This window comes from Thermobia domestica, chromosome 7, assembly GCF_964235325.1.
Source record: "Thermobia domestica chromosome 7, izTheDome1.hap1.1, whole genome shotgun sequence".
Lineage (NCBI taxonomy): Eukaryota > Metazoa > Arthropoda > Insecta > Zygentoma > Lepismatidae > Thermobia > Thermobia domestica.
Genome location: NC_137460.1, coordinates 36,018,437 through 36,033,448, shown reverse-complemented (window position 1 = coordinate 36,033,448; position 15,012 = coordinate 36,018,437). Strand labels below are relative to the sequence as shown.

The window sequence follows — 15,012 nt, the reverse complement described above, 5'->3', positions numbered from 1 at the left end:
ACCAGCTACCTCCAGCATACAAACTCGTTGCTTTAACTAACTGAGCTATTTGTTTTCTTACAACTGAATCTGTTCTACGGTAAAAATGATTTTTCATTACGATCGTGCTACCACTTCGTCCTTTTCCATAGGTAATTTCAACTATTTGCTCTATCTATACGTTAATACTTGGCATAGATTCATGTATTTGAAGTTTGCAGATAATGCACGTAATAGGACATATTAGAAATGTTTTGTTAAAAGTTTTGTTTGTAGACCTAATCCACATTTCTCTCAATGACATAGATGTCGTTGCTTCGTGTTGAACTGCAGAATTCCCTCGCGTTCTTGAAAATTTCCCACTTTAGCAGAGTTGGTAATTCCCGTAATTTCGGTCGATTTAATGTTTTTCGCTTCTAATGTATTTATTTTAAGCTAATATCTAACACAAATATTAAAAACGAGTTTGTTATTAACGTTTCCTGCTGGGGAAACCTTCCAAAATTTCGAACGTATAAAGAAAACTGAGATATTTTTGAGAAAACTTCAAAATAAAGAGACGCGTCATTTATTTTGCTCATAGTAGTACCTGTTACTGAGAGCTGAATCAGAACAAAAGAACGTGTGGATTATCCATTAAGTTTGATAGCTATAAACAAGTTTTTAAAGTTATCTCAAAGATAAGTTACAAAAAAAAGGAAGTTAACTGAAATTCAACAAGTAATAAAAACGGCAATGTAATACTACCTCTTTTTTTTTTTTTTTTTTTTTTTTTTTTTTTTTTTTAGCTTTAAACCAGTTTTTTTCTTAAAGTATCTGGAAGGTAAGTAATAGAAAAAAAGAAATTAACTGAAATTCTGTAAGAAATAAAAACGATAATACAATGCTACTTTTTTTTTAAATAGTCATGAATTTTTTTTGTATGTGAATAACGCCCAAAGTAAAGGAGACCATTTTAAACATTTTCTTTAGGATAAAGTTTAAGTTGTTCTGTTTTGTAATGTACTTTTTTAAATATACTACATATTATACAGGGTGTTTCAGAGAAATATCGGGTATTCAAATAGGTATACGGGGTATTTAAATAGGTATAACCCTGCATCCATAATAGTAATGCAAAATGTGTATTAATTGAAATGATGCACGAAATCAGGAGTATATATACATCTTGCGTTTTCACGCTGATTCATTATTGTTTCTTGTACAGCTTCTTCCTGGATCATATTACCTCTACTCTAAAGATTTATGGCCTCCATGGTTGCCAGACCTGGTGTCAAGGCTTATTTGCTTTGAAGCTACCTCAAGGACAGAGTTAATAGAAATGAATTAACTATCATCCAGGATCTTCGGATACACATCACAGCAGAAATAAACAAAATTGATTTAGAGATGTTATGTTAAGGCGGTTACGTGAAGTTTACGTTTAGCAGATAATACGAGTACTGTAAACGAAGGTGAAGGTTGTTTTACCAATTACTGTAGTATTCTTTCATGCAATTTCAAAGCAACTAAGGTCACTGACCCACACAGTTGCCGGTAGTTAAATATTTAGTCTTCTATTCAGGCCCGTATCCACGGGGGGACTAGGGCGGGCCAGCCCCCCTAAATTTTCACTGGCCCCCTAAAATTTTCACGGTGGGCTTGCAAATGAACTATAGTATGGTTGGGTCGGGCCCCCTAACTTCTACCGCCCCCCGTACATTTTTGGGCTGGCTACGGGCCTGCTTCTGTTAGATATTCGAATTTCCCTTATTTGGCAATCATCGTTATAAACTACCATACATTGGAATATAATTGCGATTATAGAATTGTGACTTCTTAAGTGTTCTTAGTTTGTCCGCCAGGTTGCTGTTTCTATTGTTCCATAGTCTTTGGCAACAACGCTTCCAACGTACCACGTGTTCTGTCCAACTGTAAGACGACAGTTTTCCTAAACTACACAGCAGTGGTGTCAGATGGCGGGAAATTCTCCGCAAAACAGGAAATTCTTAGGAATGGCGGGAAATTCTGATTGAAAATGGGAAATTCTGTTAACTTTTCTTCCTTTTCATGTCGTGGGAAAGGATATAATACTTGGAAGTAGCACACTCACAAATGTATATGTATCTCTATAGCAGGGATGAAAATAAGCAACACAATTTTATTAGTCCAAGAAAAAAGCTACTAGCCTACATCCCACAATAGAATTCATTTACTTACCTTCGCTATGATGTTAAATACTCGCCCGCACCGAAGAACCACTCGCCCCAGGCGAGAGGTTATTTGCATACCTGCTCTATAGACTACCAAATAAACTACAGATAGAAAATACAAGGATGACCTTATAGCTAATAGATTTCTCCTCCCGCAGGAGAAGGTGTACTTCTGATTGATTGTTCATAGTTATTTGATTTTAATTTGAAGTTAGTAATATAATGACTGATTAATTAATTAATTAATGACTGATATTCTTTCTTGGCGGGAAATTTCTCGAGCGATCGGGAAATCTCAGGGTTTTGGGCGGGAAATCTGTTATTCTAAATCTGACAACACTGCTACACAGTAACAACATGGTGAAACGAACAAGATTGTGTTCCCAGGAAAATGGAGGACACTTATAGCACACTTTATGATTGTAATATATTTAATTCCAACAATATATACCTATTTAAAAAGGGAATATTCCTCTAAATGTGTATACATGTTTTTCTGATCACTTCATGATATTTAATATAAATAATTCGATTTATAAAGCAATAGTTTAATACAAATCAATTCCTCCATTTAATTAAAGACAAGAAAAAGAGGGCAAACAATTTGCTTCCAAGGATAAGTCCCTGCCAGATATGGTGCGTTTGAACGCAGATTACAAGAAGTATAATTCGAAAAATAAGGACCTATATGAAGACAAAGTTGGAAATGATAAGAAAGACCAAAATAGTTCTTTCAAATCAAGCGAATGCCTTCGTGATTGCAAAGATGTAAAGAAAAATCCTCGAGTGGAGAAGGATAACACAAAATTATCGTTTTCTACCTCTGGAGAAAGGTAAGTATTGTAATTTTTCTTAATTCTTTAAGCTATGTTTAGAAATGAGGAAAAAGAAGTTAATGGTACGATAATATGGCCTATTACACTAGTTAACAAAGGTTTTGTTACATAAAAGGAAATACCTGTTCTTAAAGGAACTTTTTGCGCTGAATTCGAATATGCACTCGGTTTTTCTCCATCACGTACGATCTTCCCGTAACAGAGGGATTTTCGGGAAAATCCCTCAAAATTTCCCTTTTCGTTTATTTTACACCCCAAGATCTTGTCCCCTTGCATATACTAACATAGAAATTATACCTAAGTATACTTTGATTCATATTTAACAAACCCTCCAAGTTTCGTAATAATCGCTTTATTCTTTCTAGAGAAATAAATATGTTTGTATGTATACTGTGTGTACTGTTTATTGCACCTTATAGTAATGCTTTCAGATATCTTAAGTTGAGGTAAAACGTTTTGCTTTATTACCACAAACACATATATAAAATATAATACAATATAATTTACAAGTGTGACAATTTACAATAAACAATAATACAAATGTACCAAAAGGTCATGAAAAGACAATCAAAACTATCACAATATATGAAACTTCCATTGGGTTACAAAAACGTACACTACTTCCTTCTTTTGTAAGAAATGTTGCATTCTCTAACAAGACCCCAACAATAGTCCCCCATCATTGAAGGATCCCATCGTCCCTGGTACCTTTTCTCCATTGCCATTATATCTTGGTGGAATCTTTCCCCCTGTTCGTCGCTGAGAGCACCTAGGTTAGCAGGAAAGAAGCTGAGGTGGGAGTGCAAAAAGTGGATTTTTAAAGACATCCTACAACCCAACTCTTTGTATTTCTGTATCATGTCCTGTACGATTTCTGTGTAACTCTCAGCTTTGTTATTGCCCAGAAAGTTGCGCACAACACACTTAAATGCTGTCCAGGCAGCTAGCTCAGCACTGTTTAACTTGCTGTCAAAGCTATCATCAAGCATTAATTTCCTAATTTGGGGACCAATAAACACTCCCGCTGAAATCTTAGCATCACTCAGGTTAGGGAACTTATCTCTCAAATACTTGAAACCTTCACCAGATGTGTCCATGTCTTTGACAAAGTTTTTCATAAGTCCTAACTTGATATGAAGTGGCGGTAGTAATATCTTATTAGGATCTACCAAAGGAGCGTATTTGACGTTGCATTCTCCAGGTACATAATTCACTCTAGGTTCCCATTCCTTCACTTCATAACGTTTGTCATCAGCTCGGCTATCCCATAAACATAAAAAACATTGGTACTTCGTGTAACCGCACTGCAGTCCTAATAAAATACCAACTACCTTGAGATCACAACATATTTGCCAACAATGGTCCTTGTAATTTATAAGATTTAGCAAAGTTGACATGGTGTCATAGGATTCCTTAATCTTCACTGAGTGCGCAAGTGGTATAGAAGGTTTTTTTATTTCCATTATGTAAAAGGACAGCTTTAAGGCTGACCTTTGACGCGTCGATAAATAACCTCCATTCTTCTGGAACGTAAGGAATTCCTAGCTCCGCCATCAACCCATTTATATCCGTACATACGCACACATTATCTTGCATTGAGAAATAGCTTGAAAATTGAACATGCCTTTTCCTGTACACTGATATGTTCGTTTCTGCATCCAATAAGTTCCACTGCTGGAGCCTTGATCCCAGAAGTTCCGCCTCTTGTTTTGTCAGGTGCAAATCACGGACTAGGTCATTAAGTTCACATTGCCGGATGAAATGTGGCTCGCGAACACAGTCAGGGATGAACGTTGGATCCTTGGATGTACATGTTGATGTCGATGGTTCATCAAGGTCATGATCATCATCAGAGTCTTTTGGCCATATCTCTTCCCAGTTGGTAGGGGGCTCGGGAAGTGGAAGTTCATCCCCGTGCGGAATAGGTCTAATTGCGGATTTAACGTTGGGATAACTTATTGTGTATTTGCTTTTTTACCCCAACTCAGGAGATCTGAAAGCATTACTATCAGGTGCAATAAACAGTGCACACAGTATACATACAAATATATTTATTTCTCTAGAAAGAACAAAGCGATTTTTACGAAACTTTTAGGGTTTATTAAATATAAATCAAGGTATACTTAGGTATAATTTCTATGTTACTATATGTAAGGGGAAATGAGCTAGGGGAATAAAATATCTGAAAAAGGGAAATTTTTGAGGGAATTTCCCGAAAATCCTTCTGTTACGTGAAAACTGTACGTGATGGAGAGAAACCGAGTGCATATTCGAATTCAGCGCAAAAAGTTCCTTTAAGATCAGGTGATTTTTCTCATGTAACAAAGAAAAAGTTTAAATTTGTTAACTAGTGTTATCGGCACAGACAAGAAATGTATAGGCACATTTCTTCCTATATTCTTTCTTGAAAGTCTAGTTCTATTGGCTGCGAAAGCATAAAGGTAACCAAGAAAGTTCTTTCGCTTTTTCACCCACCACCTTCGAACATTGATATGTCACCTAAGACGTACCTAAAAGATCAAAAATAGTCCCCATCAGCATCGACGACCTTCTGACAACGTTCTGGAAAGCTATGGATTCCATCGCGGAAGAACTTGTTGGGCCGTGAAGCGAAGAAGCTATAAAATGCATTTTGCACCTCTACTAGGGATTTGAACTGGCGTCCTCTAAGGTGGTTGTCCAAGGAATGGAACAGGTGATAATCAGACGGTGCAATGTCCGGGAAGTAAGGCGGATGCAATAGTGTTTCCCATCCAAGGTACAGAATGGTGTCCCAGGTCATCCTAGGGACGAGCGGCTTAGGAGGACCCCTTTGCAATTCAAAAGTGCTGGCTCCAGATTTTTGAGTTTTTCTTGAACACGGCTCAACTGCTGATAGTACACAGTTGCATTGATGCTCTGACCAGCTGGTAGGAGTTCCCGATGCACCATGCCGCGAGCAGTCCAACAAACACACAGTAGGACCTTCTTGTGGTGCAACGCTGGTTTCAGCTATTTTTAAAGAGATTCATGGGATGCTAACCAAAGATAACGGCGCCGTGGAGCTTCATACTTTTCATCACATGTCGACACCCTGCCAGAAATGGCTCCTTCCTCATACGAGACAGCAAAGAAACACTGAGTCTGCTCGCGTTGCCTTCTAGTCTGGAGTCAAACCATGGGGGACCCTTCGACCCAACTTGTAGTGCTTTACAAGTTGATGGAGGTGCTACCGATTGGTTTCTGTACTCACACTGAATTGTAGTCCCAGTTTCTCACATGTCTGGCCACGTTCGCCACAATTGCTGCCTGAAGATGTTCATTTTGTACATGTGTTGCTCTTCTAGCACGTGGTGTCTTCGAACTGTACTGTCAGCGTAGTCACGACACACTCACCAAAGGTGTGGCATATCTTTCACCCCACTGTAGCGGCGTTTGGCCCCACTTTGAACTCGTACAGCATTTACGCCCTTAGGACGCTCTGTGGAGGTCCCATGTTCACTCTGTCCTTACGCAATTTCACGGTCTAACTGAACTGCCACAACCAAGTAGTATGTTGGATATACCCACACCAACAACTGACTTTCACCTTATTTCCATTCGCATTCAATTTATGATATGAGGGCGAATGAAACACAAACCTCCAGAAAAAGCGACAGAACTTTCTTGGTTATCTTTGTAACAGCCAATCAAATTTGGACAATATTGAGGAAGTGTGGTGTTGTCGCCACTGTTTCTCTTGATGGAATAAGCAGATGAGGGAGAAAGCTATTTAACAGCTTTAGAGAGAGCAAATAAAGGAAAAGCTAGTGTAATAAAAAAAATGTATTAAATTAATAAATTAATATTCTGTATGGAAAAATTTAATCCACTTATCTAATTGAGACTCACGGTGACTTAACAGAAGAAGGCTTAACTTGGTTTGATAAGATATCTGGGTTGATCCCGGACCAAGTAGCTGTGTAGTTGGGAACATCATGTCTGTGGGGTTTCTCCCACATTCTTATTCCACCATTTGATTAATAATCATTCACTCTCATTTATCATCCGTCTTCTTTAGCCTAAAGGGAAGAATGGGATGTACGACGGCAATTTAAAAAAAACTCCGTTTGCGCATGTGCGAGAAATGGTCAGGAAAAGTGACGTAAGTCCTGTGGCGCCGTGTGCAGTAGTTCATTAGACAGTGAGCAGTGAAAGGAGGAGGTTGTGCCGCAGTTCACTCGTCCGCTATAATAATTGGAAATGAACGTTCCAATAGAAAAACCCGCCAAATGTGAAGTGCGTGCGGTAATACTATTTTTTAGTGCGAAAACACTTTAGGTGGCTGCGATTCATCACGAACTGCGTGCTGTTTACGGACCAAACATGATGAGTCCAGGTTTCGTACATAAATTACGTCGCATGTTTAAAGTTGTACTTCAAAAAGTTTTGAAGCAGTTCCACTTAGGATGTTTTTGATCATCCTCCTTATAGCCCAGATTTGACGCCAAGCGACTACTATCTCTTCAGGCACAATGGCTTCCGTAGCACCGCTTCAACAATGACAATACGCTTCACGATGCTATTAGCGGGTGACTTCATTCCCAGGCGGGAGATTTGTTTGCCGATGGCATTTCAAACCTTATAAAATGTCATGACAAGTTCCTCAATTGGAGTGGTGAGTATGTTGACAAGTAATGTAATGGTGCACTTTTCTAATGTGTATAATAAAAAGTTTTGTACCGGTACCTGATCGTGTATGCCATTGATAACCTAAAGAGCGGTACAGGGTTCGATTCCCGGTGGGGCCACTCAGTCGAAAAAGTGTAAAACGCTTTTTCAGGACAGCCACCCTGAATGAGGTTTTTTCTGGGTTTTCCTCACTCACACCGGGCAGATGCCAGGGTGATACCTTAGGTTTCAGATCGCTTCCTTTCTTCCCCAATCCATTCTTCCTTCCCTTTCCCCGGATTGTGTGCTCGCCGAGGGACGTCATCTCTTAAAAACGTGAAGGGCTAAATGGTCTTAAATGTCGAAAGCCCAGAAATCTAAAATCCTATCCTATCCTTGAACCAAACGGTGTGTTTCTTCGAATTGTCCTCGTAAAACTACAAACAACAAAGCAATAAATATAAATAATTATAACGAAATCTAACGGGAATTTTGGACCGTTTGATATTTCGTAGTTTTTTAAAAATCCTGATCAAATTTGAAATCGAAGACAAATTTAAGTGTGTAAATAACAAGTCACAAATAACATCACTGGAACCGATTTTTAGCAAATTTATGTGAATTTCCTGAAATAATACAAGTTTTTAATCCTGCCATTTATAGCTAATAAATTGGTCTGCGACGCTATTCAAGTGACGAAGAAGTGAAAATGAAGTATAAGAATGTAACATTCATATGTAATTATTACATTGCTGTTCGTGTTATTCAATTTACTTTCAGAATGCCTCTCCGTGGCCAAGTGGTAATTCGAGGTACTTCCAGGCGTAATTTCCTGGATACAAACCTGAATGCTAGTATGGATGTCACTCTTAACTGTAGGTCTCGTCTCACGTAGTCTTGGCCTTAAAATTAAGGTTACGATATTTTTGCTATTCCGAATCGAGATACTTCAGTGAGAGGCTCGTTTCCACTCCTTCCATCAATAATACAAGGTATGATCAAAAGGTACGGTGAATATAGTTGTACAGTGCCTTTATCGTAGTTGCACAGTGCATTGTATCTATTTCAAGTAGTAAATCCGGAAGCCTAAACCTTTCGTACAACCAGTGTTAACTTTGAACGAATTGTGACATGTTAGCTTCCAGAGGCAAAAGATTGAAGACGTGTTAAAGAGTGTCTGTTGTGCGTAGTGGCGTATTTACGATCAGGCCCGTATCCACGGGGGCTAGGGGGGCCGGGCCGCCCCTAAAATTTGGCTGGCCCCCTAAAAGTTTCACGGTCTCTTGCAAATGAACTATAATATGGTGATGAAGTATAATATGATTGGGTCGGCCCCCCCCCTAAATTTTTGGGCTGGCTACGGACCTGTTTACGATTTGTTTTCGGGGGGCTTTGCTAACTTTGCCTGTTTGCTTAAGCTCGGAAGCCCCTCCCCCTAAATACGCCACTGGTTGTGCGCCAACATTAAGTTTTGTTCTAAATTGCAAAAAAAAAAAAAAAAAAAAAAAAAAGGCCAAAGGAACTCACGAAATGTCAAAATCAGTGATGGCGATGAAGCAGTGACATTACAAACTGTTTACAAATGGTATGAGTGATTCAAAAGCGTCAAGGAGTCGGTTGAAAACGAGCAACGATCGAGACGTCCTTCGACATCAAAAATAGACGAAAACGTGCAAAATGTGCTACAAATGATTTGTTCAAACAGGCAAATGACTATTCGAGAGCTTTCCGAAGGAATAAACATCTTGTATGGGTCCGTGAAAAGTATTTTAACCGTCGATTAAAAGGGCAGGTGGTTTCCTTCTTCACCATCAAAACGCGTCATAACAATTCTTGTTTTTGATCCGTGTGTTTTCGAACGGAATAAGTGTTCCTGTGTTCACATCCACCTTACTCACCAGATTTAACACTATATAACTTCTGGCTGTTTTCAAAAATTAAAACGTGCTTAAAGGAAAACGTTTTGACGCCATTCCTGACATTGAGAGGGCCACGACAAAAAACAGGTGAACGCCCTTCCAAAAGAAGTCTTCCAGAAATGCTCCCAGAAATGGATTCAACGTTGGGATAAGTGCATTGTTAGCCAAGGAGAGTACTTTGAAGGAGATTAAATCAAATTCCATGTAAGTTTATTACTTTGATTCTAATAAAATGATTCACCTGAAGGAGATTAAATCAAATTCCATGTAAGTTTATTACTTTGTTTCTAATAAAATGATTCACCTGAAGGAGATTAAATCAAATTCCATGTAAGTTTATTACTTTGATTCTAATAAAATGATTCACCTGAAGGAGATTAAATCAAATTCCATGTAAGTTTATTACTTTGATTCTAATAAAATGATTCACCTGAAGGAGATTAAATCAAATTCCATGTAAGTTTATTACTTTGTTTCTAATAAAATGATTCACCTGAAGGAGATTAAATCAAATTCCATGTAAGTTTATTACTTTGTTTCTAATAAAATGATTCACCTGAAGGAGATTAAATCAAATTCCATGTAAGTTTATTACTTTGTTTCTAATAAAATGATTCACCTGAAGGAGATTAAATCAAATTTCATGTAAGTTTATTACTTTGTTTCTAATAAAATGATTCACCGTACTTCTTGATCACACTTTATAGAAACCTCTCAGGAGCCATTTCCATTCCGTTCCTGCTGGACGTACCAAGTAATCATGTTTAGGAAAGTAACACGCATTTTTGATCCAATCTGCCAATATTTAAAAGAATTATAAATTAAGATAATTCATGTCATAACTGTTAATGTGAAAGTAATACCAAAAACATTAAAATAAAATACTCTAATGGGTATAAGGCACACAAAAAAAGAGGTGAAAAGATTGACGCAACTAAAAGAAAGGAACAAAGTGAAAACCGGCGGGAACTGAGACTGTCCTCGTCAAAATAGAATGTATAGGAAAGTCCAAATTAATTAATCATTTAATAAATTTGCTCTCAGAGATACAGGATGAATAATGAGATGAACCTGTAAGTGGCAAAATAATGCCAATTAGTTTTTTTTTTTTAAGTATTCGACAACTGTAAGAATAATTTGAATTACCGCACTTTAACTAGGCAGGTCTTTCTTTTTCTTTCTTTTCTAGGGAGAATCAATACAGAGTACTTCGTTCGAAATCTGCATTCACAGATCCAAAGCAACGTACACCTCGCGTACGTTCAGAAAAAAGTGAAAGAGTGTCGAAGGCTTCTGGCAGAGGATCCCATGGCAGGGGAAGAAGCAGGTAAGAGTTTTGAAAGTATAAAATTCATAAAGGGAGAATCCATTTTCATGGTGATACTAGTATCAAGGATCTTATAAAATATAGGATCTGCCCTTACAACAAAATCTTGAAGCCATACGTCACAGTTTCGCCACCCCTACTCTGCCCACTCCGCCCAATAGGATTGCAATGTTTTGAGCCAACAATCATGGTGGAAACGAAAGTAGCCAATCAGACGATGGCAGAAACGAGAGTAGCCAATCAGACGTACCGATGCTCGGTTGTTTTTTTTGGCTTCATCGATTTAATAGGATGAAGATACACATGGGCAGACCCTCTATTTATAACATCCTTGACTAGTATGGATGGTCAAGCATGATGTACTTCCGCCATTATTTGTTTCCGGTGGGTTCCAGAGAAATGTGCTACATATGCAACTTACGACGTTTTATGCTTTGCGTTGACCCATAAACATTATAATGAAAGAGTGAACTGTCGTTTTTGCATAAATTTCCGAATTTCAATCTATGCTTTCTTTGTCTACCAGTCTTACTATTGGAATCTTGCACATGTGTTGTCGACGGAAGTGACGAAATTGCTTGACTCATCAAGTCTCTCAGTCACCCACACACAATATTCTCAAAGTTGGCAACGGTTGATGGTAAAATTGTTAGACGGCCAAAGTTACCAGTTGTTACACCTAAAAACGAGAGTGAAATAACAAGAAGAAAGGGATTGTGGTGTATAATTTCTAATTCCATTTGCTTGTAGCAATGAAACGGGCTGGAAGTGTATAGTGGGCGCAGCATATTATGGTAAAGGAATATATTGTTTTTTTTTTTTTTCTGGTAAAAAGTGTATCATTGGCCATTCGCTCCATTTTTGGTAATTGATTGTGAGGTAGGGTGTATCTTGGGCTGTGTAAGTATGACATATTTCGGGACTTTTTGATTCCATACTTTACCAGGTAAGATGTTTCTTTGACCTTTTAGACTGAACTCGTTATTTTGGGTGTGCCTTCATTTTTAACCTTTGGATTCCTTATTCTCATACGTTTTAGATGTTTGACAAATTTAATGTACACTCATGCCCAAAATTATTGTTGCATGTCTATAAATATGTTGTTGTAGGAATATAATTTGCTAACGAATTCGCCCGGTATTTCTTATAATCTTAGCATGTGTATAATCGGCAAAGACATGATGTGGCAAATTTAATGTCAAAAGAGCAGTAAATAAGAACAATAAAATGAAAATAAAACTTTCTTGTCCATTTAGCAACATTTTGTTTTACTCATTCTAATTTTCGTATTTATAATTCTTTTCCTATGAAATTTACCGCATATATACATTTCCTGATTATACATATAGTATCAGTATTAAAAGTATGCTACAAAAGCATTATCAAATTATATTCTTATAAGAAGACAGTTATAGATATGCGACAATCATTTTGGACATAAGTGTACATATAGTTGACCCAGGATGTCTTGATAATAGTCCTTGTTTGGCAATAAATTCCTCTGATCAGATTCGCAATTTTTATTCGAGGAAAAGATGGTGGCCAAAGAATGACTTAAGATCCAAATAACTGCACAGCACGGTATTTCACACGCATATTGAGACGCTTGTTAAGGTGTACTGCCATTTCAAATTTGGTCAGGTGAAGAGTTTTAGTACTCGAGTTATTGGTCGCCAAATTTCGGCCTTGGAATTAATAAACCTGTTACGGGAAGTAAGTGCAGTGTGTATTTATAATCAGAATTTGCTATACTAGTCTCATTCTAATTGTTTTGAAATCGATGGAAATGACAGTCTCGGACGATCACTCATTGAATACAACTATGAGAAGAAAATGTAGTTATTTGTAGTTAAGGACATTTAAAAGTATTTGTTTCGTTGTTGAACTTGCTCGGGGCTTAGACATTATCTAATAGTTGATTCTGCGATTTGAATGAATGTACACTCACCAGAGATTGAAGCAGGGTCTTCCTCACGAAAATAGAAAAGCTAACCGAATAGCGAAAATAGAAAAATAGTTGGCGGACGGTTTGATTGCACTCACCTAAAGAGATCGAATTATATCACACAGTTCAGCCTTGGCTGACGTTTTGATTACACTCGTCTACAGAGATCAAACTATATCACGCAGGTCACACTTGGCGGATGCTTTGATTGCACTCGCCTAGAGAGATTGCATTATATGATGCAGATCACACTTGGCGGACGTCTTGATTACACTCGCCTATAGAGATCGCATTATAATACACAGGTCACACTTGGCGGACGCTTTGATTACACTCACCTAGAGAGATCAAATTATTTCACGGAGTTTACACTTGGCGGACGCTTTGATTGCACTCGCATAGAGAGATTGCATTATATGACGCAGTTCACACTTGGCGGACGTTTTGATTGCACTCAGTGTGTTTCCATGGTCGTTAGTCCACAATAATTGAATGATAGGATCTGTCTTTCAATGTATGGGATGGGTGATATTCAATAAAGAATTTTCTTAATCATAGTTCTCATGTGATTCTCGTTTGCTAGCCTAACGGAGGTTGAAAAATAATGTTTGATGAAGGTAACTATACTGTAGGTTGTTAACATAAGTTCTTTGCTAGTCAGATGTTGCTTTTTTACTTTTTAAGAATCTAACCATTTTAGGAAGAGGGTTCGGATACAAATAATTATTTCCATAAAACTGAATATGCACCTGTAGTAATATTATATATTTTTTCGTTTATAATACAAATAATAGGGCTTCTGGTCCACGCGCATCAACATCCAGAAGGAATCAAAGCAGAACAAAAACTTCTCAAACGAAAGATCAAAAAGGAGCAGAAAGCAAGAAACCACATGGAAGTTCTGGCCAACTGAATAGTTCGCTTTCTAATTTGAAGAAAAGGTAAACGAAAAAAAAAAAAAAAAAAAAACAAGAAAGTAATTTTTATACGTTATGTAAACTTTTTAAAATGTATTTGTTTTTGTAACAGATAAGTCAGAGGATAGATTTCGTTATTTCTAATTGAAACCAAAAGTTTTAGAAATTTTGAGTATTAAACAACAGTACTGTTAGCTTAAGGAAGTATTTGATAGTGTGTGTGTGTGTTCCATACCTACTTTCATGCTGATACTTTATATTCATTTGATCCAAAGTTTCTTCTTAACTTAATTAAACAGTAATGTACAATTTAGAATTTAAATTAATTATTAGACTTTAGTAATGAAAAATGGTAACAATTAGTGTTAAATCGAAAAAACGCTATATGGTACATCTCATTGAATTCTAGGGAAGCGGAGAAACCTGTAGTATGTTCCTGCACTGCAACACTGTTCCGCTCTCAGATCAGTTTGTCAGCATACTATGGTGCTGCCAAAATGTCTTGAGCCATGGCAAAAATGCGAACTGAAGCTCACACACCCACACGTTGAGCCAATAAGGGTTCAGCTGTTGCTAAGCGAGAGAAAGCGAGTGGAATTCCTTCAGCCGATAGCAGCGCTTGCAACGGAAGACTAGGGATCAAGTCAATGTGGCATATCTTTAGAGCCTTTCTATTTCAAGTGTGCCCTCGGAAAATATGTGAAACATACTTCGGCCCGCCTCCCTCTTACAGAGAAAATTCTCCCTTTGCTTAGGGGGAAGAAGTGAATGACCTCGGCTGTGTTGCCAATTTGTCATTCAGTCGTTTGGTCTTGGCGAGTGAAGATCGTAGGCTACTTAGAATGGCTAACAAGACAGGGTGAAATAATTAATTGTGGCAACGCTTCTGCATCCAGCAATTGAAAGGTCTCGGCCGCAACAACTTGTTCTTCCTCTTTCCGGGAGGAACGGGACACACACCGACAGCAGCGCCAGCAGAGGCACACTTAAAATAGAGAGGCTCTTGCTCTATCTCCTGAGCAACGGTAAAACGAACACTTCAGTATATGTTAATCATGTTCTGTATAACACTTTATTGCACGGGGAAATCAGTACATTCCAAAATGTGCATATGTCCTTATTCCGTGGGTGGCTTCAATTGTAACTTCCATATATAGCAGGGCCGTGCCGTGGAAAATTAGCGCCCGGGGCGAGAGTATACGACGGCGCCCCCATACATATATTCCAAGCAATTTTTCCTACCTTTTTCCCTTTTTTCTCCCTAATTT

At 37.8% G+C, this 15,012-nt stretch overlaps 1 protein-coding gene across 3 annotated transcripts in view; it reads left to right on the top strand.

The window, feature by feature from the left end:
• Nucleotides 1-15,012, top strand: part of LOC145688853 (uncharacterized) — a 72,735-nt gene that overhangs the window by 22,722 nt on the left and 35,001 nt on the right. For all 3 annotated transcript variants that reach the window (XM_081763021.1, XM_081763022.1, XM_081763020.1), the window contains exons 3-5: nucleotides 2,753-3,004; nucleotides 10,745-10,882; nucleotides 13,622-13,768. In XM_081763021.1, the coding sequence (XP_081619147.1) occupies nucleotides 2,753-3,004; nucleotides 10,745-10,882; nucleotides 13,622-13,768 (537 nt within the window). The remainder of the gene's footprint in view (nucleotides 1-2,752; nucleotides 3,005-10,744; nucleotides 10,883-13,621; nucleotides 13,769-15,012) is intronic.